This window comes from Hirundo rustica, chromosome 3 (genome assembly GCF_015227805.2).
Source record: "Hirundo rustica isolate bHirRus1 chromosome 3, bHirRus1.pri.v3, whole genome shotgun sequence".
In the NCBI taxonomy this organism is placed as follows: Eukaryota; Metazoa; Chordata; class Aves; order Passeriformes; family Hirundinidae; genus Hirundo; species Hirundo rustica.
Genome location: NC_053452.1, coordinates 101,489,862 through 101,514,971, shown reverse-complemented (window position 1 = coordinate 101,514,971; position 25,110 = coordinate 101,489,862). Strand labels below are relative to the sequence as shown.

General features: G+C 37.1%; 1 protein-coding gene across 4 annotated transcripts in view; it reads right to left on the bottom strand.

Annotated features, from left to right (window-relative positions):
* ASAP2 (ArfGAP with SH3 domain, ankyrin repeat and PH domain 2) overlaps positions 1 to 25,110 on the bottom strand; it is an 85,618-nt gene that overhangs the window by 25,263 nt on the left and 35,245 nt on the right. For all 4 annotated transcript variants that reach the window (XM_040059438.2, XM_058419909.1, XM_040059440.2 and 1 more), the window contains exons 6-14: positions 17,200 to 17,329; positions 15,008 to 15,093; positions 13,578 to 13,653; positions 12,972 to 13,058; positions 7,573 to 7,676; positions 7,392 to 7,461; positions 2,338 to 2,425; positions 487 to 535; positions 212 to 378 (exon numbers count right to left, since the gene is read on the bottom strand). In XM_040059438.2, coding sequence (XP_039915372.1) covers positions 212 to 378; positions 487 to 535; positions 2,338 to 2,425; positions 7,392 to 7,461; positions 7,573 to 7,676; positions 12,972 to 13,058; positions 13,578 to 13,653; positions 15,008 to 15,093; positions 17,200 to 17,329 — 857 coding nt within the window. The remainder of the gene's footprint in view (positions 1 to 211; positions 379 to 486; positions 536 to 2,337; positions 2,426 to 7,391; positions 7,462 to 7,572; positions 7,677 to 12,971; positions 13,059 to 13,577; positions 13,654 to 15,007; positions 15,094 to 17,199; positions 17,330 to 25,110) is intronic.

The following is a 25,110-nucleotide window of genomic DNA, read 5'->3' as shown; positions in this document are numbered from 1 at the left end:
AATAAGCTTCTTAGTAACTTTTCTCCCCTCTGATAATAAGCATATAGCAAATCAATCTTACTAAAGTAGTTCCATTAAATTGTTAGCATATTCTACTATGTGCATAATTTTTGTGAAATAAGGAGTAAAAGTGAAAGCATGAAACATTAGCTAAAATATTCTCATGAGACAAAGAATTTTTACCCATTAGAAATATGCTTAATTGAGTCACCTTGTGCTCCACAGTCACAACAAACATCATTTCCAGTCATCCTCTGGACTTCAGATATAATTTCTTTTGTCAGTTCCTGGACAATATTATTTTCTCCTGTGTTATCATCTCCTTTGAATGCATTATTTAAAGCTTCCTCTTTGCTGTTTTGTAGCACAGATGTCCATCTAAAATGGCAGTAATATTTTGCTATTAAGTGTTATGGCACTTCTGAAGTTCAAAGTAAGTCTCAGCAGATCACCAGTGTCAAAAATAAAATTAGCAAAGTAACTCACATTTGACATTCCTGTTCATCCTCTGCTTGAAAGTGATATGTTCTGTCGTCTGCACAATAAATAATTCACATAACGATTAGAAAAAAGTTTTTCAATAACTCATCTTGCAGAAATCTCCCAATGAAATCTAAAATTAATTGATTCCTGGGGTCTCTAGTCTCATCACTGGAGGGTGTTGACAGACCAAAAGTCTATTCAAGAAGTTTCACCTTACTACCTACAGTTCATCTATGATTACATCCGTGTTTACACAAGGTGGCTTGTTGCATTTTAAACAGAAGCTGCTTTCTTCTGTGCTGCGCTTTTATCACAGGAGCAGCAGGAAAGCAAAGGAAATATTCCATGTTCTGGATACAGCCTCAGTAATCACAAGTATAAAGTTCTGCTGGGAGGGAGGGGAGTAAAATATACAGCCCATATTTGAATTTATTTGTGTATGTAAGAAAGACCTAAAGAGTTCAAATGAGCTCTTAAAACCCAGGAATCACAAACTTCAAAAAAAAATCTGCCAGACACAAAGTCCAAACCACAACCAGTATGAGCCCCAAGCTGTTTCAATTAAACCAAGCTCACAATTTTTAATTTACTACTATGTTTCTAACTCTAAGCATTGTTACCATAGTGTACTACTAAGGAAAAAAGCATAATACATTTTAAGTCTATCGAGAATAATGTATGATACAATTTAATGACTGAACTGGAGTGAGAATAGTTGGTGAGAACAACAGAGGTAAAGCTATGGGCAAAAATATTCTAAGATGAAAATTTCTAAAGTTTGAAAAATATTCAGGCTAAAAGGTATTACAAGACAGCTTCAAGCATGGAAAATATTAAGACAGTGAAGATATATGAAAGAACAGAAAGGAAATTGCTACATTAAGAGATTTTATCTTGCCATTATACAGCAATCTGCATTTTGTAAAGAACACTGGAATTTTTTTTAACTCTGCAGAAAAACAAAGTTAAAAAGTCGTCTGGAGAAGACTAGGGGGCCAGTTATGCCTTTTCAAGTGTGTGGTAACATTGCAATAGGCTGAAACTGGGCAAAACATGACGTGGTCCTCAAGAAAGAAAGAAAGTGCAAAAGTAAACAGGGAAACCCAGTTGCTTGAGCAGAAATGAATTAGCTGTATGTTGCACACAAGCATTTCTGTCTATTCACATAAGCAGCACAGCTTACATTTACAAATGCAGAAGAACCTTATGCTTCAATAAAGGAACAAATGAAGAATATATTTATATTCTTCTCCCCAGCTAATTTGAGGTATATATTTCAGTAAAATATCCTAGTGAGAAAACAAAGGAAACACGGTACTGCTCAATTTCATATCATCCCATTCTGATTCAAAAACTACTCCGTTTTGGTGGGTTTAACATGTAGATGCTTTATCTCACCTTTCTATTGATTATGAGATAATAAAACCAAAAAATGTTTTTAGTATTTTCTTCACAGTTGCAAAGCAACCACCAGACTTAAATTTTAAAAAGTTTTACAAGCATCTTTTGATCTGCAAAAGTTGTAACTTTTGAAGATGATCAGCTATGACATTTTCAATAGGAAGAGTGATGTCATAGAAAAAAAATTGTTCCTCTGCAGTAAGACAGCAAAAAATTATATAGAGAAAAGAAGTGAAGACAGCTTTTAAAAACAAGAGGTTTTCCAAAGAAACAGGCACACAGTTGCATTATGCTAAAATAACTGAAAGGTCATATTGTCATAGGAAGGGCATTTTATAAAGGGAAGCATTCTACACTGGCAAAAACATTCTTGTGGATTACTGACACGTCTACAGAAATAACGCAAAATTCTGCTATGAGCTGCAAGTAAAAAGACCTGAACAACAAACCTACGTGATATGAGGTCAAAACACTTTTTCTCCTCTGGGTTTGTTTTCACTTGGCAGGTTAACAGATTGAGTTTTGCTGGAGGTCGGTTAGCCTATTTGAAGATAAAACATACACATTTTAGTATATCCATACTGACTGAACCCTGCAGATTCAAAGCACAGGATAGTCCCGCTGGCCAAAAAGATCTGACAAATGGCTGGTAAATTTTTAAGGTCTCCAGGTTTACATTCATGTTTTCTTCTGCATCATGGTTCATAAGCTACTTTATTTTGACTATTTTGTTTACTGGTAGCTGGAAACACACTAGAATTTTGAAAGGAAGAAGGGTTGAATCTCTTCAATCACCACTAACAAGGAACACTTACCTGAAGGAGCCAGGTGTGAAAAAGAGACAGGTTCATCCTTATATTTAATCCCCTAACTCTCAGACATTTAGGTTTTCAATAATTAATTATTTTGACTCCTGCTAATGTCTTTAAGGGGTTCCCAGATAACCAGTTAAGAACAAATGCTGAATTTTTAAATCAGTAAAGGGAAGCAAGTGAAGGAAAATAAGTTTTCAGGGAAGTCTTGCAGCAAACATATGTAAAAGTAAACTGAGCTAGCTGATTACTAAAAAATCTAGTGAAATAATGCGTATTTTATAATGATATGTATTTTCCAGTCAAGTTCCTCTCAGCTATTTCAGAGCTTTTTTGAATAGAAAGTGACAGTGCTCTACTAAGAGCAAGATTCACAAGGAACCTGCATTTTGAAAGGCACATAAAGGCTACAAAGACTTTTCAAAGAGCACCTCTGCACTCTTCTTTCCCTTAAGCTACCCGCACTACAGACTTGGGCTAGAACCTACAAAGACTCGTTTGCAACCCTGACCTGAGGAATGGCTTTCACTTCCTACAATTGATAACTAGTTTCACTCTTCTTTTAGAATAATTAAATCAGAAAGCAGATTTAGCTAGTCAATCGTTGCTCTAGACAATAATATCTAAAAACCAAAAATTTAAACCATTAGGAACAGACAATTATAAGGATAGCAATACTCGCACATTACCACTCTTACCATTGCATTCTAACGATATTAATAGACTAAGTTACTAAAATAAGATTTAAACATCTAAACAAAACTATTACCAAATGAAGCTGTACTATCATGTAATGTCATTAACTTGCAATGAATCATAAGAAATGTAGACACTCTCACAATCTCATCTAAATTTACTGATGAAAACATTTAATTCAAAAAGAGAAGGGACAACAAGTCAAAATATTACAGATTCCCTTGAAACAATCTGATAAAACAATGTAGCTGGCCAAAAAAGAATAGTATCATTATATGTAAAAACCAGTTTAAACAAAATCAAAACCCTGGACAAACACAAGCAAGGAAACAATTATGTATTTTTTTCCTGTTAGGAAAAAAAAGAAGCATAGTGTCCCTGAAAAATAGCAGGCTCACGCTTTGCCCAGCATAAGCAGCAGACAAAACAAAGTCATGCAAGCTTTGAAACAATAAATGTTCAGGTCACTTGCTGGGCAATGTAAAACAAATTATACCCAAGAGAGGTTTTGGAGGCAGCAAGATGACAATTTATTGACATTCGCATTGTATTCTCTGCCTAATAAATAGCTTTTCAAATTCCAGGCTTCCTTTCAGTAGCAAAAGCGCATACAGTATTAATTATTTAGTTATAAATTGTATATAAATATATAAAAATATTTATAAATTATTAATTACATAGACACTGGGCAACTTATATATACACCTTTCTCACAGGCTCTATCAGAATGTAAAAGTGCAATTCATGCTTAAGAGAAAATCCCCTTGCCCCAAGACTTTGGATGTGAAATACATTTGGGACCTACTTAGTTTTCTCTAACTTATGAATTATGAAGCTGTAAATGAATGCAGTAAAATGCTTCAGAGATGTCTGAAGGACCAATGCACACAGGACTTGTCCCTCTGGACAGGAGAATGCAGCTGAAGAACTCAGTATCACAGTCTGAGAACCCAAAGAAATGGCTGCAACAACATTAGCATATCCTGGATCAATATGCTGATCTTGGAATCCATACATATTCTTGAGCTTTTATCTGAAGAACTCCTAACCTGAAGTCAGCACTAACAGGGGTATTAAAAGCCCGGTGCACATGGCTGATAGCACCTCATTCATGCTTCCATCCTGCAGCCAAGTAATGGCTTTTCTCCAGCAGCCTCCCTGGCCTGTGCCCATTGCTTGTGGACAGCACACTCCCATCACATGGCAGGTGCTGCCTGGGGAGAAGTCAAAGCTTAAGGACAAAGGGGGGTAAGGCTGTGCGAGCTCCTTAGCCACACTGATTCAGACACTTGGCAGGATTAGGAGACACTGGGTGAGGAAAAAACTAACAAATTGAACTACTATTACGCTACCTGTTTGAAACCTCTAAGATTCACTTTCCTGATTAGACAATTAAATTTCAGACTACTGCTGAGTTTTTGGACACCCACGTTAACATACCAACATCCTGAAAAGTGCTGCCACCTTTCATACCATACACAGGCCTCAGCATCAACTCATGTTCCTTCCTGCAGAATTGGCAACCCTATATCCAGCAAAACTGACTTATAAACTGTTCTAGCAATAAACAGAAGTGTAGGAACCAAAAAGTTAGGTCTCTGAGACAATACAGGAGATATAGAGCTGATTTTACAAAAGGGATGAGCAAATATGTCCCCTTAACAGACTGGCTGGCTGATTTCATCATGCATTTTTTCTGGATATCAGTGATCAACTCCAGAATAAAAAGATGAAGTCTGATTGTTTTGCCTTCAGATTGCCCTTTTAATCACCATGGTGAAGTTTTCAGCAGTAAAGAAAGACCAACAAAGAAAGATTTGATAAGGAGTTTCTCTTATATTCTTTTCTTTGCAAACAACTAGTGAAACTTTAAACACAAATCCAGCTTTGAGGAACCTGATATTTCTGAAATCTTTTTGACTCATGACTTTTTGATCTGGAAAGGACTTAGGAAGACTAATCACATGTTTCAATCTTCTTCTATCATTGTTTTTTCATCCATGTACATTAAATGTACGAATGCTGATTTCTTTGAAGCTTTCAGTTGTCTAAAGGTCTAACTTCTGCACATGTGCCAAGGCAGGCAGGCACATACAGGGTCACAGCTGGGTGACTGACAGAGAACCAAATCTATTCCCTCCATCCATAAGGAGCACTTGGCAGGCCAGTTTAAGCATCTGCAGTTGCTTGAAGAGAGCTGTTCTAGAGACTGACAGAGTAGACCCTCATAAAGAGAGGCTACACGACCAAAGAAGAGAAATCCATGAAGAATACTTAGCCCTTAAAGGAAAAAGTATTTACAAATTTGTATTTTATAAAGAAAGCAAAACTGACAGCTTAATTCCTGAGATTTTGATGAACTGCTGGGGTGAGAGAACAACACATCTTATTTCAGAGAACTCTGAGAAGCCTGGAAATCAATGTTGCCCCTTCCAAATTCTCAGAAGACATTCAGAGCAGCCTGGAAAATTCTTAATGAACAAAAGTCACTTCTACCTGTTTCAGTGTCTGTGAAACATTAATTTTTTACATAAAGCTGTCATCAACATATATGGGGAAAGTGAGAAAATAAGTGAAAATACCTTTTAGAAGTATATTTTAAAACAAGTATATTTTTTCATGTTGTAATATAAAAACATCAAGAGCAAACCTGTGAAACACACCAATCTAAATTCACATTTGAATATCTGCCTTAGGAACAGATTTCCAGCTACGGCTCCACTGATTTCAGTGGGAACTTACTGCTTCTAGAAATGTCAGACCATCTGGTAGACAGCTTATAAAAAGAGAAGAAAACAGTATCTTGATAGACTCAGTAACTGTACTTGCAAGTGAAAGTTTTCAAATTCTGCTCCACAAGTGGATTGTGTAGCCTCTGCCAGCTCTGAGCTGCCCCAACCACATTCCTACTGGTACCAGTACAGCATGTCCAACATCAAACAATCACAGCACATGGAGACACCAGCACAGAATACACCAACAGACTTCACTCCGACAAAGACACACTGCTACACACCCAAATGAGAAGAGGCATAAACAAGTGGACAATTCCAAAGCCATAGTAATGACTCTGCTTTGTAGGCCTGACTTTATGCTCCTCCTTAACTCCTGATTATCAATTCTGAAGGCAGCAGCTCGTGGTTAGATGCACAAATGAGAGATTGATTCATTTTTGCTGCTGGGGGGGGGGGGTAGTCATAGCAACAGGCATAACAGGATGAAGAACAGAACAGTTCATAGCAGGACCAAGAAACAGGACTGTTTATTAGACCAAGAATGGGAAATACTGTCACCGAGTTATTTTTTGCCTCAAGAAACTTTCTTAAAAGTTTTGAGAAAACAATATAAAAAATGTTACAGGAAAGCAAAACCAAGTTGAAGGCAAAGTGCAAAAGGTCCAAACCGTGAAATCATAATGTTTTTTTAATTTTAACAAATATTTAATAGTTATAGTTAACGTGTTCAAATATTGGTAGCAGTAATAAAGAGGAATTTGTAACTCTCTATTTCCTGTCATTCTGGTAGGAGTTGTTTTTAAACGTGATTTTCCCCAACAGCTACTCCTAAGGAGCTAAGAGACTACCATACGGCAGCAAATCTGGGGGAGAAAAGCAATTCAGCATACTCTCAACTTATCTTGCAAATATAAAAAGTTGTTTAACTCATATCTGTAAGTGGCTTAATGCCCAACCACGCATCAAAAAAAGTTAGAATTTGTATTTTTAGATAACCTGGTAAAATATGAACATTTACACAAACCGAGTCACTAAAAAACAAGCCTTTTTTCCCATTAACAGTAATGAACATTAAAATAGCTGTATTTTTAGATACTGTGTATCTTGATATATTTCTAAAAGGCAGCCTTAAAAATATATATCCCTCATATTCAAAACACTGCATCAGGAATCTAGCTAATTCCAAATCATAAATATAGACCAGCATAGCTAGCCTTTCTGTATTAGCAACCACGTACATAAAATACTGTAAACAAATACTTACTGTACCATGGGAAATTGTAAGAAAACCATTTTTAACTGAGCACTTCCTTTTCTGCCATACTTTTCTGATTCTAGTTTAAAGGGGAAAAAAAAAAAAAGTTATAGTTTAAATACATTTTGTATGACATTGTTTGAGCTCTCAGGATGTAATACTTCTCCCAGCAAACTCCAGCAGTACTTACCCATCACTTTTCTTGTACAGACTGCCACTCCGCTCAGTGCCGTGTTCCTTGTTTCCCTGAGGCTGATGTAAACTGTAAGCTGTACTCTGACGAATCTGAGAATCCTGAAATAATCAACACCAGTTTGTGACACATTCCACACCCTCAACCAAACTACACCCCCATTAATGACTTTCAAGAGCTTTTCCTTCCTGCTCTAATCCAACAGGCCAAATGAAGCACACTTTTCCTCCTCAAAGAGGGAGATCAAGATCCATTTCTTTTTTCAGAGGGCACAGAAAACATTTGAGAAGTATCCATTATCACCACCTGCCAAAATCTTTTTTGTTGCTTTTATTTAGATTTACTCTTGGTCTTAATATATAGGGGTTTTAACCCAAAACTTAATTGAGCAGTGGCCTTTCCAACTCATGTAAACACTGCAAGGTACAAACATTAAAGACTTATTATCTGCAATTGCTAGTGCACTCTTCCATTGAAAAAACAATTACATATATCAATTTGAAGAAGTGACTTTCTTTGTGAAAACTGAATGAAGTTATTGTCTGAAAAGCAGAAGAGTCCTCTTGGAAACACAGTTCAGGAGTCATATAGGAAAACTGAAAAACTTTTTCCAAAAAAGAATAGTTTAAAACAAAATATCTGGAGGAAAGTAGAATTCAGAGACAGGAAGAGACAAGGATTAATTAAACCCTTCTCACTGCTCTCAGAACTACCCAGAGGCAGGACCCATGGCTGCAAGAGTCCAACCTCTTAAAAAATAACCTGAAAATGAGGAATCTGATGTGTCACACCATATTAACAGCAGTTGTATGAGAGAATGGACTTCTAAATGCACACAGTAACAATGACTATTACTTAAATTTTTCTCTTTTTTTTTTCTTTTCTACTGTCACTGCTCTATGGACATAATTACTCCTGTGCTATATATGGCATATAATACAAGTATTGTAAGGAAAAACCACACAAAGCAGCTCACTTGTATGACTATGAGCTACTCTAAACATACCGGTAGGGACAGAGCTCCCACCTACATCCCTGTTCAGAACTTAGGACTCCACATCTCTAAGCTGCAGATTTCAGGCTCACCCTGAATACACTGCTGGAACTCAGTGATCCTGAGATCCATGAGCTGAGCTCCACACAGACTGCAGCACTCACTGGTGCTTCTTTTCAAGAGAAGCAACCTGTGTCCTCTCCCTGCCTCTCAGAAAGTGATCCAGGAAGCCATACCAGGTAGCTACAACATCATCTGAGCCTTTTAAAGAGCCTAAAGAATCACCACTTAGCCCTCTGTGCCTGACAAAGCATCTCTTCTAGTTTAAACCAGTCTGTTTATCGTTCCTTTCTTGTTTGTTTACACAGAATTGCTTGGTTTTGCACTCTGCACAACACAAAGCCAGAAAAAACATTTTAAAAATATTCCTGTCACTCATTAAAAGCTGCTGCATGCATACATTTACTGATATTTTGAAGAAAATCTGATCTGACACTGCTCATTGTACCCTACTAATGCCTTGATCTCTGCCTCCCATTAGACAGTAAAGGAACTCCATTCCCAAGATTAGAGGCCTGACAGGAAATTAATTTCAGTCCTCCCCATCCTCAATTATTTAAAGATTACTGATGACCTCCAACACCTGCTCATAGCACCATTCCCATTACTTTAGTCTGTGCTGCTACCTTTTGTGCATTATTTTCTGCCTCATTTCAGCTACCTCCCTTCATCTGTTTATGCTCAGCTGCTGTGTTTGGCCAAACTGGCAAACCAGTAATACAAGCTTCTTCCTGCCTTATATTTCAGCAGGAGAGGAAGCTGCAGCAGCTGGCATGTATTTCCACACATTTATGATTATGAACAGTATCTAAAAAAATTAATACTATTTCATGAAAAAATCTTAAGGACAAACATATTGCCCGTTTTAAATTCTCAGCTCAAGTCATGTCCAGATAAATACAGTCCAATGTGATTGCCAAATAATGGTTTTCCACAGCTGTCTGACAAGAACATCTTGATTTTGATCCAGCTTCTAAGAGACGGTAACTACCCCACAAATCACCACCACAATGAACATCCTTCCTTTCAGCATGCCTTTTCCATAAGCAGGCTCTCCAAGGATCTTCCCTTATTTCTGGTTTGCATACTGCACCAAACAGAGATACAAATCACACGTAACAGGGTCAGACCCCATAGCCTCGTTGGAGGGGCAGAAACAACGTACATTACCTATGGGAGGAAATGGATCACCACACGATAGAGGACACACACTTAGTGTTTTCATTTTAAGTATATCTTGACCATAATGAGATCAGAACAGGCTGAAGTACACATGCCTAAGGAACTGAACTTTGCCCACTTTATCAACTTTGAAATACAGATAGGCTTATAAAAAGAGGTGAGTCATTTTAAATTTGCAGCATGTTCTTAGTGAATCACTTCACTGACCATAGAAAGGTTTGAAATTCTTTCTTCCAAAGTCTATAAACATACACTGACAACTAAGTCAAGTTGAACAGCAGAGCTAAAAATGAAAGAAATGTGAAAACAGTATTCTCTAAAGATGGTCTGTGACTACTGATAAATATTCTAAGATCCTATTTATCAGGCTCCCTACATGAACACAAGAGAACTTTTCATACAAGGTGCTTCAACCTATACACAACAAATTTTGGCTAGCTATTCCACAGCTTCCATGGAGAGGGATTTTTAGACTGTTTAGATCACTCCTGTGTGTAAAGCTGCCAAAAAAAAAGCTCTTATAGCTCTCCCAGAGCCTGAGCTTCTGTGATATTTGCAGGATCATTGCCCAGAAGATGTTCCAGAGATCCATCCCTTATCTATCCCATCCCTATCCCTATTACAGCCCCACAAAGTCTTCAGAAGATGTATCTATCAGAATTCCCTGCAGGTAGCCTCTCCTATAGCAAAACTACCATAATCTTTGTCAAGAAACACATTTATCCTATTTTGCAGTGGCCTAAACAGATTATAGGTTCTACCAAAGAAGCAGAAACAAATCTAAACACTACAGTCACAGGAGGTGACCTCACCCAAGGTCATGAGAACAAGAACAGTTAAGGCAATTCAACTCTAGGGTTGACTCTGAAACTTGCAGAACTTCTGTATTTGAAAAACAAAAGCTTAAAAAATTAAAAATTATGAAGATGCACACAAAATGACATTTCAAAAAGAAATTTCAATACAAACCAGGTTTGAGGAAGTTGTGTGCAAGAAGAAATTATGCATATAGGCACAACAAAAAAAGGTTCACTAAGAGTGCTTGTGTGTGTTCAATTTTTTAAACACAACATGAACAATATTTATCAATGTTCTGTTATTTCATACATGAAGTCCATCTTAATTAAAAATATACATATCTTCAAAATCTTGCAAGAACATCAAATCAAGCAACTGGATTTAATTTTCAAAAGAAAGTACGAGGGAAATCACCAATTTGTCTTAGAAAAATTTTCTTTCCCAAGAAAAATCTGATAATTTTTTTGATAGTTTTGTTTGATTGTTTTCTGTTTGTTTTGCTTTTGGGGATTTGTTTTTGTAATAAAATATACCAAAGAGGAGAAAGAACCGGTCTTTTCATGCCAACAGACAAAAGCTCAGAGGAAAAATCCAGTTTCTTGAAATCTGAATAGAAATCATGCCACTATTTTCATTAAAACATAGTAACACTTACTCTCCTAGACTTCGGTCACAAAATGTAAATGCATTTCAGGAAGGAAAAAGAAATCAGTTATAGTAAAGAAAATTACAGTGCAACAAGAATAATATTAGTGGGTTGTACAGTAAATTGTATAAGATCTCTTTGGCATCCCACCAATTAATCAATGTTTTCAAAAAGCTTTAAAAATAATCATAATAATTCTCATGCCCTGCAGGTAAGCATTTATATCTAAATTTGAAGAATTAATAAATAATGACTATAGGATAAAGTACTTTTTCTGCTTTCATTGTTAAATATCACAAACCCAGTAGAAATAATAAATTTATGTGTATTACTAATTTTTGAGTCTGTCAAAAAATGTGCACGTGTCACATCTTCTATATATATTTAGTATCAGTATCACTGACAGACATTCCCAACAACCATGAAAGCCAACTACTTCTGCTCCCTCTCTTGAGCACAGACCCAGCTAAAAGAGGACACCTGCTAATACACACTAAACAGCAGACTGCTTGGGCGTGGGCAGTCAGTGGCTAACCAAAGCAGTCCCCATTTCCACAAGGTTCCCTAGTCTCTCACTCTACCAAGTTCAAATTTGGAAGGTTTTGGCAAATCAGTGAGTCCTGAATGCCAGGCAGAATCTAAGGAAGTGCCAACTGATCTTATGGGACTTTGTACACAATGGTCATGATAGCAAATTTCCCAAGGTAACAAAGTGAAGAACGTCCGAGACATTCCAAATGCCCGTCAGCAAGTCACAGAATCACAGGGCTTTGGGATGGGAGGGGCCTTTAAAGATCACCAAGTCCAACCCCCAGCCGTGGGTGGGGACATCTTTCACTAGATTACATTGCTCAACAACCATCATCTGTCACCAGTAAAAGCCAGGAGTCACCATAACCTTTAAGGCAAGATCAAAGCAAGACCGGAAAAGATCAAGGAAGTCTGAGCTCTGTAGACTAAACTGTTTCATTGTGATCCCTCTCAGAAGGAGAATCTGAAAAGGGGGCGGGGCTTCATTCATCACTTGCTCACGGCCCAGAAGCTACACAAAGGAAGCTGGCTGGCATTTATTTATATGAAGAGGAGGCACTAGCAATCTGAAACAAAAGTAGACCCAATATTTAGGATCACATTATACAAAAGATGCTTACTTCCAGATAAGAGTTTGGAACTACTCCAGAATTCATTAAATCTAATGGCAATTTTAATTGGAACTCAAAAAATACTTCTTTGATTGCCAAACTGACCCAGCTCTTCCACATCTGAACACTGGCATTTTGCAGCTGAGTAGCAAACTTGATTGTCATTTTTGCAGATGAAGAAAGAGGTGGTTTGGGATTTGAAGTTCAGTTTTACATAATCATTATAAGGTTTGGAATGATATTGTGAGATAAGGTTCAATGCATAGGGTCTTCTTGATACTGCCCAAGTTCTTTCATTCTTAGTTTGAGCAACAGTGCACCATCTGAAGTATTGTACAATACTGACAACAAAAAGAAATTATTTTTCAGTAAGTCTCATATTTTTAGTGGGCATTCATTTTTTAAAAAAAATGCCTTTGTCAGAAACATTCAACATCAGCATCAAAACAAAGATGAATTAATAAAAGGAATTAAATATCTTATAGAAGTTAAAATAACTTTATTTGGAATATTAACATTACATTACAAGTAATTAAAATAGGTATTCTAAAGTTAAACCACCTTATATGCTCACCTCTTTTTGATCAACTTGGAGTGCTGATTTTAAAATATCTCTGAGCTGTGTTAATTGTCTTCGTTCTTCATCTTGTGCTTGTTTAATCTTGAATGAAGAAAAACACAGGTTAAAAATAACTTTTTCCTTTTTTTTAATGCAGGTCCTTTGAATTTGCTGCTTAATTGGTTCATTTTTGAGAAATATTCAGTGAGAATGAAAGCAAAGAGAAAAGACAATGTGAACAGGTTTTTTTTCCCTTGTACCTTCAGGTAATGGCTAGGTTTTGTATCTTGATAATGGTTAGGATATTGCTGGGCTAAGACTTTCATATTGCCTCACAATGCTCTTGCTTCCTTGTGTTCCATTTGAAACCACATATTATTTTCCACTTAATAAACACTTTAGAGCAAAGGCTGTTTTCAGATTTTACACAGAGTTTACACAGTGAGGTCCTGAACTGAAACTAAGGCTTCTGAATGCCATATTAAAACAAGATTTTACCAACAACCTACTCTAAACCTTAAATGCTGACTATTAAAGCAGTCAGGCAACCTGAACCAAAATGATCATGCTTCTACTGTAAAAAACGAAATTTACCACACGTATGTGAAATTTGCTACTCACTGTATAAAGATCTGTCGAGAGTGTCTCAATTGAAGGTTTGAGACTTTCAACTGCTTTTAATCCATCCTGAAAGAAACTTAAATAGAAAAGCAAAAAGCAAGCTGTTATGAAACTTTACTTTGTATTTTCTGCTTAAAAAGTTGCCAAAGTAAGATATGCATATTATTATGCCATCCCATAAGCTTCAAAACAGTTACCTTTTTTTAACCCATCTTTGACTGATCCACCTCTTTAGTTCCATCATAGCTTATTCTAACATGCAAAATCCCCAATTAGATTCAGAACTGCCACAATCCACTGCCACACAAATTTTCTTCATTCTCACCTCAAATACAAGTTCTCATCACACCTTGTGAAGGCCCAGAACAAGTAAGATACATTTGCAGAACAGCAAAAGCTCTGGTAGATATAAAATAATTGTGATTTCTTGAAGCCACATAATTTTATGTCTGATGCTATTTTTTTACAAAAGGAAAACCCCTTTGTTTCCCAAGCATTAATTATGGCCTATATGCAAGCTGAATATGCTACACCTTTCTGTAATATATGCATTTTGTATTGGCAGAGTAATTCTATCTATGCCAAGTATTCCAGTTCTTAAAAAAAATAATTTGAGTTTTAAAAAATAAATTTTAAAAAATCACAGCTACACGCATATTTGCATGTTGCTGCACTGTTCGCAACATAAAATATTCTCATCCTGGGAAGCAGTCATGAAAGTGACAACACAACACATATTTATGTTGCTAAAATTTTATTAAACGGACAGGGCAGATTACTGACACTACAAGTGAAACTGATTTTAAAAGCAACACAGCTATTTAAGGAAAAAATACACAGAGGCAGACTGGCGTTTTAAGATGAAAACCTAAATTATTTCAACAGGTTAGCAGTGGCTCTTTCACGTTTATAGGTGTGACTTCATTGCTACATGACAGATTTGTAACACTATCATAACAAAAGCACATAATTCTAATGAGAACTATGTGTTTCACTACTGGGTCCTCCTCCAACAAACTAGAAAAAGAGTGACTCTTTCAATATAGTTTCATTCCACTGCTTATGCAACTTATTTTTCACAAGCACAGAATTAATTTAGATACACTCAAAGAAGTCCTTTAAAACTAATGGACCACTAAGTAATAGATCAAACTAAAAGCCCTGTTTCAAGGATAGTTTATGAACACGCCAAATTAATGTCCAGTATTCCTTTGGAACATACAATTATATTCAATGTAACAAGCTCAACCTCATCATATTTTTCAGAAAATAGCAACAAAAGCTATGACTAATCTAACAAATCAATCTGTCTAAAAACATCAGCAAGAACAGATGAATCTTTAAGATTTACTTTGAAAATTCTAGAAAAGTGTTATGATGATGTCAAAAGTTGAAAACAAAACACAGAGATAAAGAAAAGTAAAACATACTTGCACTGAGCATGAAAATACTTGATCAAGTTCTGAAGCAAGTCCACTCCTTTTTTAATCTTGATTTCATTGACTTTCAGCAGGTACTGTTAAAACAGTAATTCACAAAACAAATTACTTATTACTGCTACAGGGGTTTTTTTAACCACTTTATTTTCAGTTATATTTCAACAAGTTTTAACAGTCAGAGATTTACAAAACCGAAAAGAAAACGCAGCAAAAAGTGGCTTCAAGAGTTAAATCACACAAAAATAATTCCTTTCACTACTGATTTTTGATAGCCTGTGAGGCTATTTCACTATGATTTGTTTAACACGTTACAGTATCTTTTAGGGCTCCTAAGGAAAGCCTCTGTTAAAGAAAGCATGAAAGGGTTTGTGGAGTACATTTAGGAATCCATTCTTACACTTAGCAGCACATCTAAAAATGTATCTCACTCGTTAAATTCATTGCTAAACAGATGTCATTAAGGAGGAAAGCAGTTCACTTTAAAAAAAAGGTGAGGGATTATTTTAACAAGTTTTAAAATTTGCCTGTTGATTTTATAGTTTTCTTTATCAAATTCTTATATATGGTAATTACAACAAATTACAGTTTAGCAAGAGATTTTTCAAAGACTCTACTGTCAAGCGCAAAAGAAGTACAATTACTGTCCTTTTGCATAAGGCACAGTCAATGTCCACATTAAGTGTCAGCTCCTCCCCTGAAAACCATAGCATAAAATATGTCAGCCATGCAAGCAGAAGTATGACTGATCAAGTATCAAAGTCCTTAACTGCCCATTAAGTGACAACAAGTTTTAACCCCAACTTAGACATGACCTCCAAACGAAGGAGCGAATGTCTTCTCAATGATGCTTTAACATATCTGGGTTTCCCTTTCTCACAGTACACCCTAAATGTTTTAAATCAACCGAAGTAAAGCAGTATCCAAGTGCCAGCTTGCAATGTTGCAGCTTCTTATGCTGGTTCAGGTGAACAAATGATGAACCTAAATGCAGATGTGCACTGAATAGTATTTAGTTACAACAATCACCTCTCCAGCTCCTATTAATTTAAAATGGAGCTCTAGGCATTTGGTATTCAGTTCACTTTCATAATTTATAGATAACTAGTCTGTACTTATGATGAAACTTCAATATGTCACCCTTCTGACTTACTATCAAAACAAAAACAAAGTCCTCTTTCACATTTATTCAGAGGTATAAACTTCTTTTCTACAAAATCAGAAGAAATACAGGATATACTTCAGCTACTCCACATTTAGGATAATTTGATCCAATTTCACATTATAATTACAACTCACTAAAGTGAACTCTTCCTTTACTGGGACCCAGCAAGAGAGAAGCATCTGTTCCTAATTGTTTCTTAGGAAGGATACAGATGGGCAATTAGCTGACAACATCCATAAGTTTATTTGTTACTCAAATCCCTTTATCAGTTTTGAACATTTTAGTCTGATTCTGTATAGGAATGTGAAGCTTTTCCCTTATGTATGAGTGCATGTAGTTACCAAAAGTAATATTCAGGACAACTGCAGTTATGCTATGCTAGCATATGAGTCAAATTAGCTATCATCATCACAGGAAAGGCAGTAGAAACACCCATGGTGTATTTTTGGGCTAATGTGTACTAAAAAAGAACATAGCAACTTGTATTCCCAACCACAGAACCAGACATACCCTTAAATGAATGGAACCGAAAATATTCACACCAGATTTAACATACTGCAAAATCACAGAGATTTTGAAGTAGAAACATTCTGAAACAACGTGAAAGACAACTGGATTCCATCCCTAGCACTTTTTTCCTGCACCAACCAAGCAGTGTGCTACACTGCTACACTAGAGCCTCTCCTCCTAATAACGCAACAGCTGTCAGCACAGGGAACAATTCAGAGAATGATCAAGGGTTTAAAATATCTTATAGTGAAGTAGTAGTATAAAGAGTTATTTATTATAATCTCTTGGTGTTTTATTTGCATTGAATTACCTGTTAAGTGAAAACAGAAAATATCTAAATTCCCTGCAAAGTTGCCCATCAGGATAATTAAAAAAATATGTTTTCACAAATGGAGTCAACAAATAACTTGGCATTTCCCTTTAATATCACAGCTACTCCTAAATAATTGCATTTTTCAAAAATTTCCTAAAACCAGCAGCAGAACAGTAATAATTTCACACTGAATCTTACCTCACACATCTGCAGCTGGAAGAACCTTCTTTCTTTCTCCATCTCTTCTGCAATTTCAGCTCCGCTTATTTCTGTACGAATCATCCCATGCAGTTTAGCATGCTCTTTTTTCTCCTTCTCTATTTTTGTACTATAAGGCAAAAAGAATCAGTCAATGAAGTGAGAAATCCACAGCCTCTCAGGAAATCAGATTATTCACAAAGTCTAGTGACAGACGCAGAGCCAAACTCCTGTAGCTTTGCATACAACTTACTTCCAGATGACATTTCATTTGAAATTTGACAATGACTAAAGATCAGCAATGACATACAGTAGCTGAAATCTAATTAATCATCTGTTAAAGTAATGTTCTGATATATATTCCAAAATAAGACAACCAATGAGAAGAACATATTAAGTTCTTGCTCCAAAGAAAGAAAATAGAGGAAAAATAATGAGTTTTAATTGAAAACATAGGCTGATGTTTAATCCTAACAGAGCAAACACTGGTTAACAAAGTTCAATTATGTCACCAGATTTATTGAGTCTTGCCTGTCATCAAGTCATCTTCTATATATACAGGGTTTCCTAAGCCAAAATCACAGTTGCTGTCTGTACTTGCTGCTGAGCCAGTTGGCACCGGGAATGCCGACCAGCCGGCTGCGTTGCAGACTTCAAAGTCTGCTAGACCAGCTGTCCTAATTCCCTAAAAGTTTCCGTGAACACTTTCCAAGAGCTCTGAATAATACAGGTTCTCCTGCGGAATATAAATGAATAATCAATGCCTGGCATATTCCCATAAACTCACTTCTGCATTTGTTAAAGCTATTCTCCACATTATTCCTAAATACAGTAGCATAATTTGACAACCTAGTTAGACAAGTCAAATATAGGAAAAAAATATATATATTAAGGAAAGAAAATACATGAGAATGTTTACTTTTTGAAGACTTTTAGTTTGCTACTCACACTATTTAGAACTTCAAAATTCTGAAAAGAGCTTCCTGAGGAAATGCTATACTGTTTTTGAACACGAGGAAGTATTACACAGAAATACAGGAAGGAGATCAGAGGAACAAATAACACACGCAACTGTCCTACCTCCTCTTGGGTAGTCAAGTGTCTCTTAGCTCTCTCTCTGAAAAGATGACATGTCTCAAGTACTCTCTTAACCTGATGTTAACATTACCCTAACAGCTTATGGGAAAACGTCTAGAAGGTCTGAGAACGTCGAGTCAACAAAATACTCTATACTTACACTTCTCAAAAATGAGGAACTGCCTCCTATTACACATCAAGCAGCAAGGGAAAACCACTATTAATTTCATTAATCCTTCCCTCTCAACATTCCCTCTGGGAAGCATTTTGAGCAGCAATCCAAAAATTGCACTGTGCTCTGAGCACGGGCAGGCACAGCAGAGCCAGCTCTGTGCAGTATTCCAGCAGCCAGCACATCCAGCCAGCACCGTGCTCCTCCTCAGCCCATCACACCCTGCCAGAAGCAGACGTTTGGAAGGAAGCTCCTCTCCTTTGAAATAAATATTCTGCAAACCTCCAGTCACCTGAATTGAAAGTCAGCTCCAGAATGTTCTGTTTTAATGAAGAATAAGTCAGCACTCTTACCCGATTACTGCCAGTTACACTATTTTGAAGGCATAGAAAACTCAAGTCCAGACACAAGAATTAACCAGACAATCCTGAGCAAGAAAGATAACCATTACAAAAAAGATTCACAGAAAATGATGAATATACAGCTCCTTTCTAGCACACACTCTAGAAGAGTTTACATTATATCATACTTGATAGTTTTAAACCAATCAAACCTCAGAGGAAAGATCCAGGATGTTTCAGTTCTCTCAATTTCCATATTAACCTAACAGTTCTTGAGGCCAGAGAACTCGCTAACGTGACCAGGTGTGAGAAGGCTAATAACTACGTATTACTATTGTATAGTATTTTCATTTTTTACAGAGAACAACACTCAAGCACAAGAAGATGAAACCACCTCCAAAATCTTAGGAGTTTATTAGCATGTCATAAGGTATCTCTCAATGCTAAAAAGATTCTAAATCAAAAGATAGCTAACACTGCCAAAGAGTCAAACATTATGCACAATATCACAGCATACATTGTATTCCTCCTAAAGAAAGCTAGATTTTGGTAAAAGAGTTCTTTCTGCTCTTTAAAGGATAAATCATACTCCACAGGCAAAAAAATAGTTAAACCACGATGAAAATATACTGACCTTTATCCAGAAATTCAGAGAAAGATATCCTTGAAGCCATTTGGTGGCTACTTGTCTTCAAAAACTCAAAAAGATACTTTACCAAAAACCCCAAATTGTCTGTCAGTGACAAGTTTCAGAGATGCATGTCCGGTCTATTTCCCATTTACATTTCCATTATTTATGCTTTTAATATCTAACTACGTCCTCACCTTTGTAATTCAGAGTTTACCCTGTTGTTTTGCCACAACAATAGGCTACCGCCTATCTGACTGATACTACAGGACACTTTGTTTCTAGGGAAACAAAGAAACCCCTCACTGTCGTTTTGCATGCAAATCTTCCAAGCCCTAAAGGCTGGCTGAGTGTCCTATCCAAATGCAAGGATCAACTGAGCTTCAAGTGTCAGTCTATTGTGACATAAACCAAATCCTTTTGGCAAATACAGTCCTGTAACACTACACTGTGGGATTTCCAAATGTTGCAGGGTATTCAGATTTTGCAGGCAGATCAATCAACCCAAATTAATAAGAAAATTGTGAAAACTCTAAAAAATACCCGAGAAGCACTAAGAAAGCAGCAAATGTTTTGTAATGCTGCTATTCTTGGAGCTCATGCAGCACATATCACATATACAGACTTTGCTGACGAAGATTAAGATGCGAGCACAAGTCAATCCATTTACAACACAGCTGCACATAACTAAAATACAGTGAGCTCAGATGTGTGTAACAGACAAGCAAAGCTGAAATACAGGATGAAGAATTACACCAGTAAAGTCAAAAAGATACAAAGTGAATGATCTTACCCATTCAGTTTCCAAGATAACACTATTTTTACCGCTATGATTTGAAAAGCAACCATCTTTCAATATAAATTACAATTTTCATTTCAAATAAAACTATTTTGTCATACAGATCGTGGTATAAATAAGCACCAAAGACTTGTATTTATTTTCTGCCAGTCAATAAGGGTAAACAATCAGAGCAAAACAATTTTGTCATACAGATCATGGTATAAATAAGCACCAAAGACTTGTATTTATTTTCTGCCAGTCAATAAGGGTAAACAATCAGAGCACCCTGTGTACATGTAGCAATAGCAAACTGGCTGGCTAGGAAGCAACTCTGTCATTCTTCCTCTCCTTCTACATAGAGCAGTAAGCCAGGCTGAATCTGGGTGAAAGAACTCCATTTTATTTCACCCTACTACCTGTCAATGCTCACAAGTAAAGCGTGTCTCTCCTATCACTCAAGCCCTCAATGAAGAATTCCTCTTTTCCTTTTGGAAAGGCTGGAAAGGTTTTCCCTTCCATACATCCTGCTCTGAATGATAAAGGAAAAGAGGGCAGAAGGCATGAAATGTGCTCAGATATTTTAATAATTTAATCCATAACATCTGCAGATCCATTCAAAGACTTTTCTATTTAATTTGTAGGCAATCTTTCAAAGTAAAAATACTTAATATGAATTCTTAGACTTGAAACAACATATTGTGGATGTGGTTTACTGGATGTCAGTAAAGCCTTTGACACTGTTTCCCACAGGATTCTCCTGGAGAAATGGCTTTAACAGGTACACTGTTCACTGTGCAAAAAAACTGCTTCAAGAGCCTGCAAAAGATGGTTGTGAATGGAATTACTCCAGCTGGTGAGGAATCACTACCAGTATTCCCCAGGCTCAGTGTTGGGGCCAGTCCTGATTAATATCTCTATGAATCACCTGGGAAAGGGGATTGAGTGCATTCCCAGCTAGTCTTCAGAGATCTGCTGGAGGGTAGGAAGACTCTGCTGAGGGATCTGGACAGGCTGGATCGATAGGGGAAGGCCAATGGTATGACACCGAGTAAGGCCAAGTGCCAGGTCCTGCACTTGGATCGTAACAACCCCAGGCAGCGTTACAGGCTGCGGACACAGTGGTTGGAAAGCTGCCTGTCAGAAAAGAGCCTGGAGGTCCTGGTCAGAAGCCAGGTGAACACGAGCCAGCTGTGTCCAGGTGGCCAAAAAGGCCAATGGCCTTCTGGCCCGCATCAGTAATAGTGTGGTTAACAGGACCAGGGCAGGGACCATCCCCCTGTACTCTGCACCAGCAAGGCCACACTTTGAGCGCTATGTCCAATTCTGGGCCCTTCAAAGACATTGAGGCGCTGGAGCAAGTCCAGAGAAGAGCAACAGAACTGGTGAAGGGTCTGGAGCACAAGTCTGATGAGAAGTGACTGAGGGAGATGGGATTCTTCAGGTTGTTGAAAATGATGCTTGGGGGGACCTTATCACTCTTTACAAATAGCAGAAAGGAGATTTTAGCAGTGGAATTTCAATTTCCTCTCACAAGTAACAAGCAATAGGACAAAAAGAAATTGCCTCAAGTTATTCCAGGGGAAGTTTTAATTGGATATTAGAAAAATAATTCTTCTGGAAAGGGTTTTCAAGCATTAGAACAGGCTGCCGAGTAGAGGGGTTGAATTGCTACCCCCGCAGGTATTTAGATGTGTAGATGTAACATTTAGGGACATGCTTTCGATGTGGAGTTGGCAGTGTTAGATTTATGGTTGAACTTGGTCATCTTAAAGGTATTTTCAAACTTAAATGATTGTACTATTCTATTCTATGACTCTGAACAACCTTGTTTAGCACTTTCTTTCTATATCACTATTCATAAGCTGTGACCTCCACTTTGTCTTATGTACTGGCATTAAAAGAAAACAAGGCAGAAATATCTAGGAGCTGCAAATATCAGTGGTCTACTGGGTCAAGTTAGAGAAGTAAATTCAGAAATGCGTGAAGAATATTCAGATAAAATTGTTTCATATTGTGTAAAACATGAGTTTACCAAACTCGAAATAGCACCCCTTAAACAAATGGTTGTGCAGACAACTTAACAGATGACTGTATTTGACCTTGTTTCTTTTTCTATTGACTTCAAATGGTTCAGAAACAAATCAGTGATAGCTATTTCTAGATAGGAGCGCTTGTGTTTCTTCACAGTAATGTATTGTTAATGCCTGGATCTTAAAATGCTACAAGCACATTCAAACAACTTGTTCTCTTTCACTCAGTTGTGCAAAAGAGACATCATGCCCAGTTTTAAAAAGGAGAATGGCAAAAGAGGAGAGGTAATTAGCCTTCCCAGAAATAGCTCATTAGTTCCCATTAAACCTTTACATTCCATAGCATTAGCAGAACACTTGTAAAAGAAGACTTCTGAAGATAATAGATATTTACAGGCCCCAAGAGAAGACAACTCTATTTTAGTCTTTTTTTTTCCCCAGGAAAATCAGGTTTATTTCCAGAATACAGACATATTCAACTAAAAAAAAAATTGTGAATGCTTCAGTAAGTTTATGCTTCTATTTCCTGTGTAAAATTGATACAAAGTTTTTACCTCGGAATCTACCACAACAGGAACGATCAAACTGAAGCATGTGGGTGATATCTGGCTCAGCGCCTTGCTGAATCCGATCTGTCTGCTGGGAGAATGAGCAGTTTTTATGACATGTGTACTCCTTCCCCATATGGTCCCACGGCACGCCTGCCATTAGTGTTTAAGTACATGGGGGAAAGCAACAGCCTCGTAACAAAAAGAGCCCGGTCTGAAACAGCTCCCCCGAAGGACACAGACCAGTCCCGCTGTGCTCCGGGACATCTCCCAGCTCCTACGTGGGAAACAACAACTGTAACTGAGGTCCCATGAGAAATGCACTGCTTTAAGGCTTTAAAAACATTTAAAATTCTTTATGGCTCTGACTGAGTCATGTTAATGATCGATGGTGAGAAAAGATAAATTATTCATGAATGTTACTTCAGGATAGTCCCAATTTTTGACTGAGGTAGGTTTGCATGAACCTATAGGTTATTTGCTCCTCCTATTACGCCATCCAAGAGCAGCCCCAGGGTACAAAGGAACAGGGATCCAGCTTCCCTCAGTTACTTCAGCTAAGATGATCCTGAGGAAAATAGTCTGAGAAGATAGGTGGCTACAGGGCAAAGGAGGTGCATAGTAATCAACAATGATGGATGGTGATCTAAAAGCATCAGAATGGATTTTAACATCTCTCTCCCAAACAAGACCTAGATACATAGGAATTTTTAAACACATTTAATTAAATACAGAGGTTGAAGCAGCAGCTCAAAAATTGTTATGGGAATAAAGCAAAGCAGATACCATTTTTAAATTAACTTTCTTTCTTTTCAAATAGGTCACACCTGGGTTTATTTACACCCATGGGGTCATCGCAAAGGTGCAAGTAAGAGAGATGAGATAGCGTGACAAAAAAGCTTAAAACTTTTCCTTGTAACGACACCAATCATTATGAAAACTGTCACCTCCCAACAGACTACAAAAATAGCATTTCATTATCTGGCCTGTAGCTTCACAGGTCTGTACTTGTGACACGGAAATGCAGATGAACAATATGATGTAGGCATATGAGATACAGAGGCATGAGCAGAAAAAGAGCACCCTAGGAGCCTTGAAGAGTTTGTTAACCCAAAGGGAAAAATTAAAGAGAGGGGAAATAAAACTAAACCAAACCAAAAACCCCCCCCCAAAAACAAAACCAAACAACCCCCCCCCCCCCCCCAAAACAAAACAAAACAAAAAAGGCACCAAAAAAAAAAAAAAGAAAAAAAAACAGGAAGAATTTTTAAAAGAATTATTCACATATTTGAAGAAGTATCACTGGAAAGGACAGCTCACTAAGCACACACTTAGAATTGGTTTTAGGTACAATCCAAACAAGGAATTATCAAAAATAACAGATTGAAGAAAGCTGAGCAAAGCTCTGGCTATCAGCACCTACGTCCACCATTCTACTCTGGCAATACAAGCTGAGACTGAGGTTACTTCTCCCATTTCCTTTGTCCTTCTTATTAAAACAGAGGGCATGAAGATACCACAACAAAATACCCAAAATTTGCAATTAAGAATTCTTGAGGTGACTCTGCATCCACACACTGCTACAGAGGACCAAAACACACAGTTATAAGGAAGTTTAGATCCATTCAAGACAGCCACAGAATAAAAAGTTATTTTTATAACCAACCTCAGCAGCATGCATAATTGCAACCGAGAAAAATCTCACTGTTTTCCTATGTACAAAAATTAGTATGAGAAAAAAAATGACCTGAACAGATTCAAGCTCAAATTAATATTCTCATTCTAAACTGAAAATCACATCATTAAACTTCCCATCTCTGGTTTATAAAGACAAATGCTCCATAATGACAGCTCATAACATCTCCATTTATCTGGAAACTGATCTTATGCAGAAAAGGTCTGACAAATCCCACAGTCCTACTGCAGGGGCAGGGGTCTCATGGAAGTTCCAAGACTGAATTTAACTCAATAAAACCATGGAAAACTGGTCTGCTCCTTGGTACAAGCAACACAGCTTGCACCAAAAAACAATCCTCCTTGACTGCCAACTTTATTTCATGAAAAGTAATTTCTACTGTTGTAGAACAGCCTATAAAAAGGAAAAAAAAAGAGCAGCCCATTGTTTTAAAGAATTATCTTGTACACAGAATTCCCAGGCTCCCTATCCTGAGCATCAAGCCTTTGGTCTTGACCAAAGTCAAGGAGTCCAACAGGCTGGACTAAGAGCTTAAAACTTCCAAATATTGATGTGGAGCTTTCATCTAACCACTTTAAAAAAAAAAAAAAAAATAATAATAATAATAGAGCACTCAGTAATTGTACCAGCCCACCACT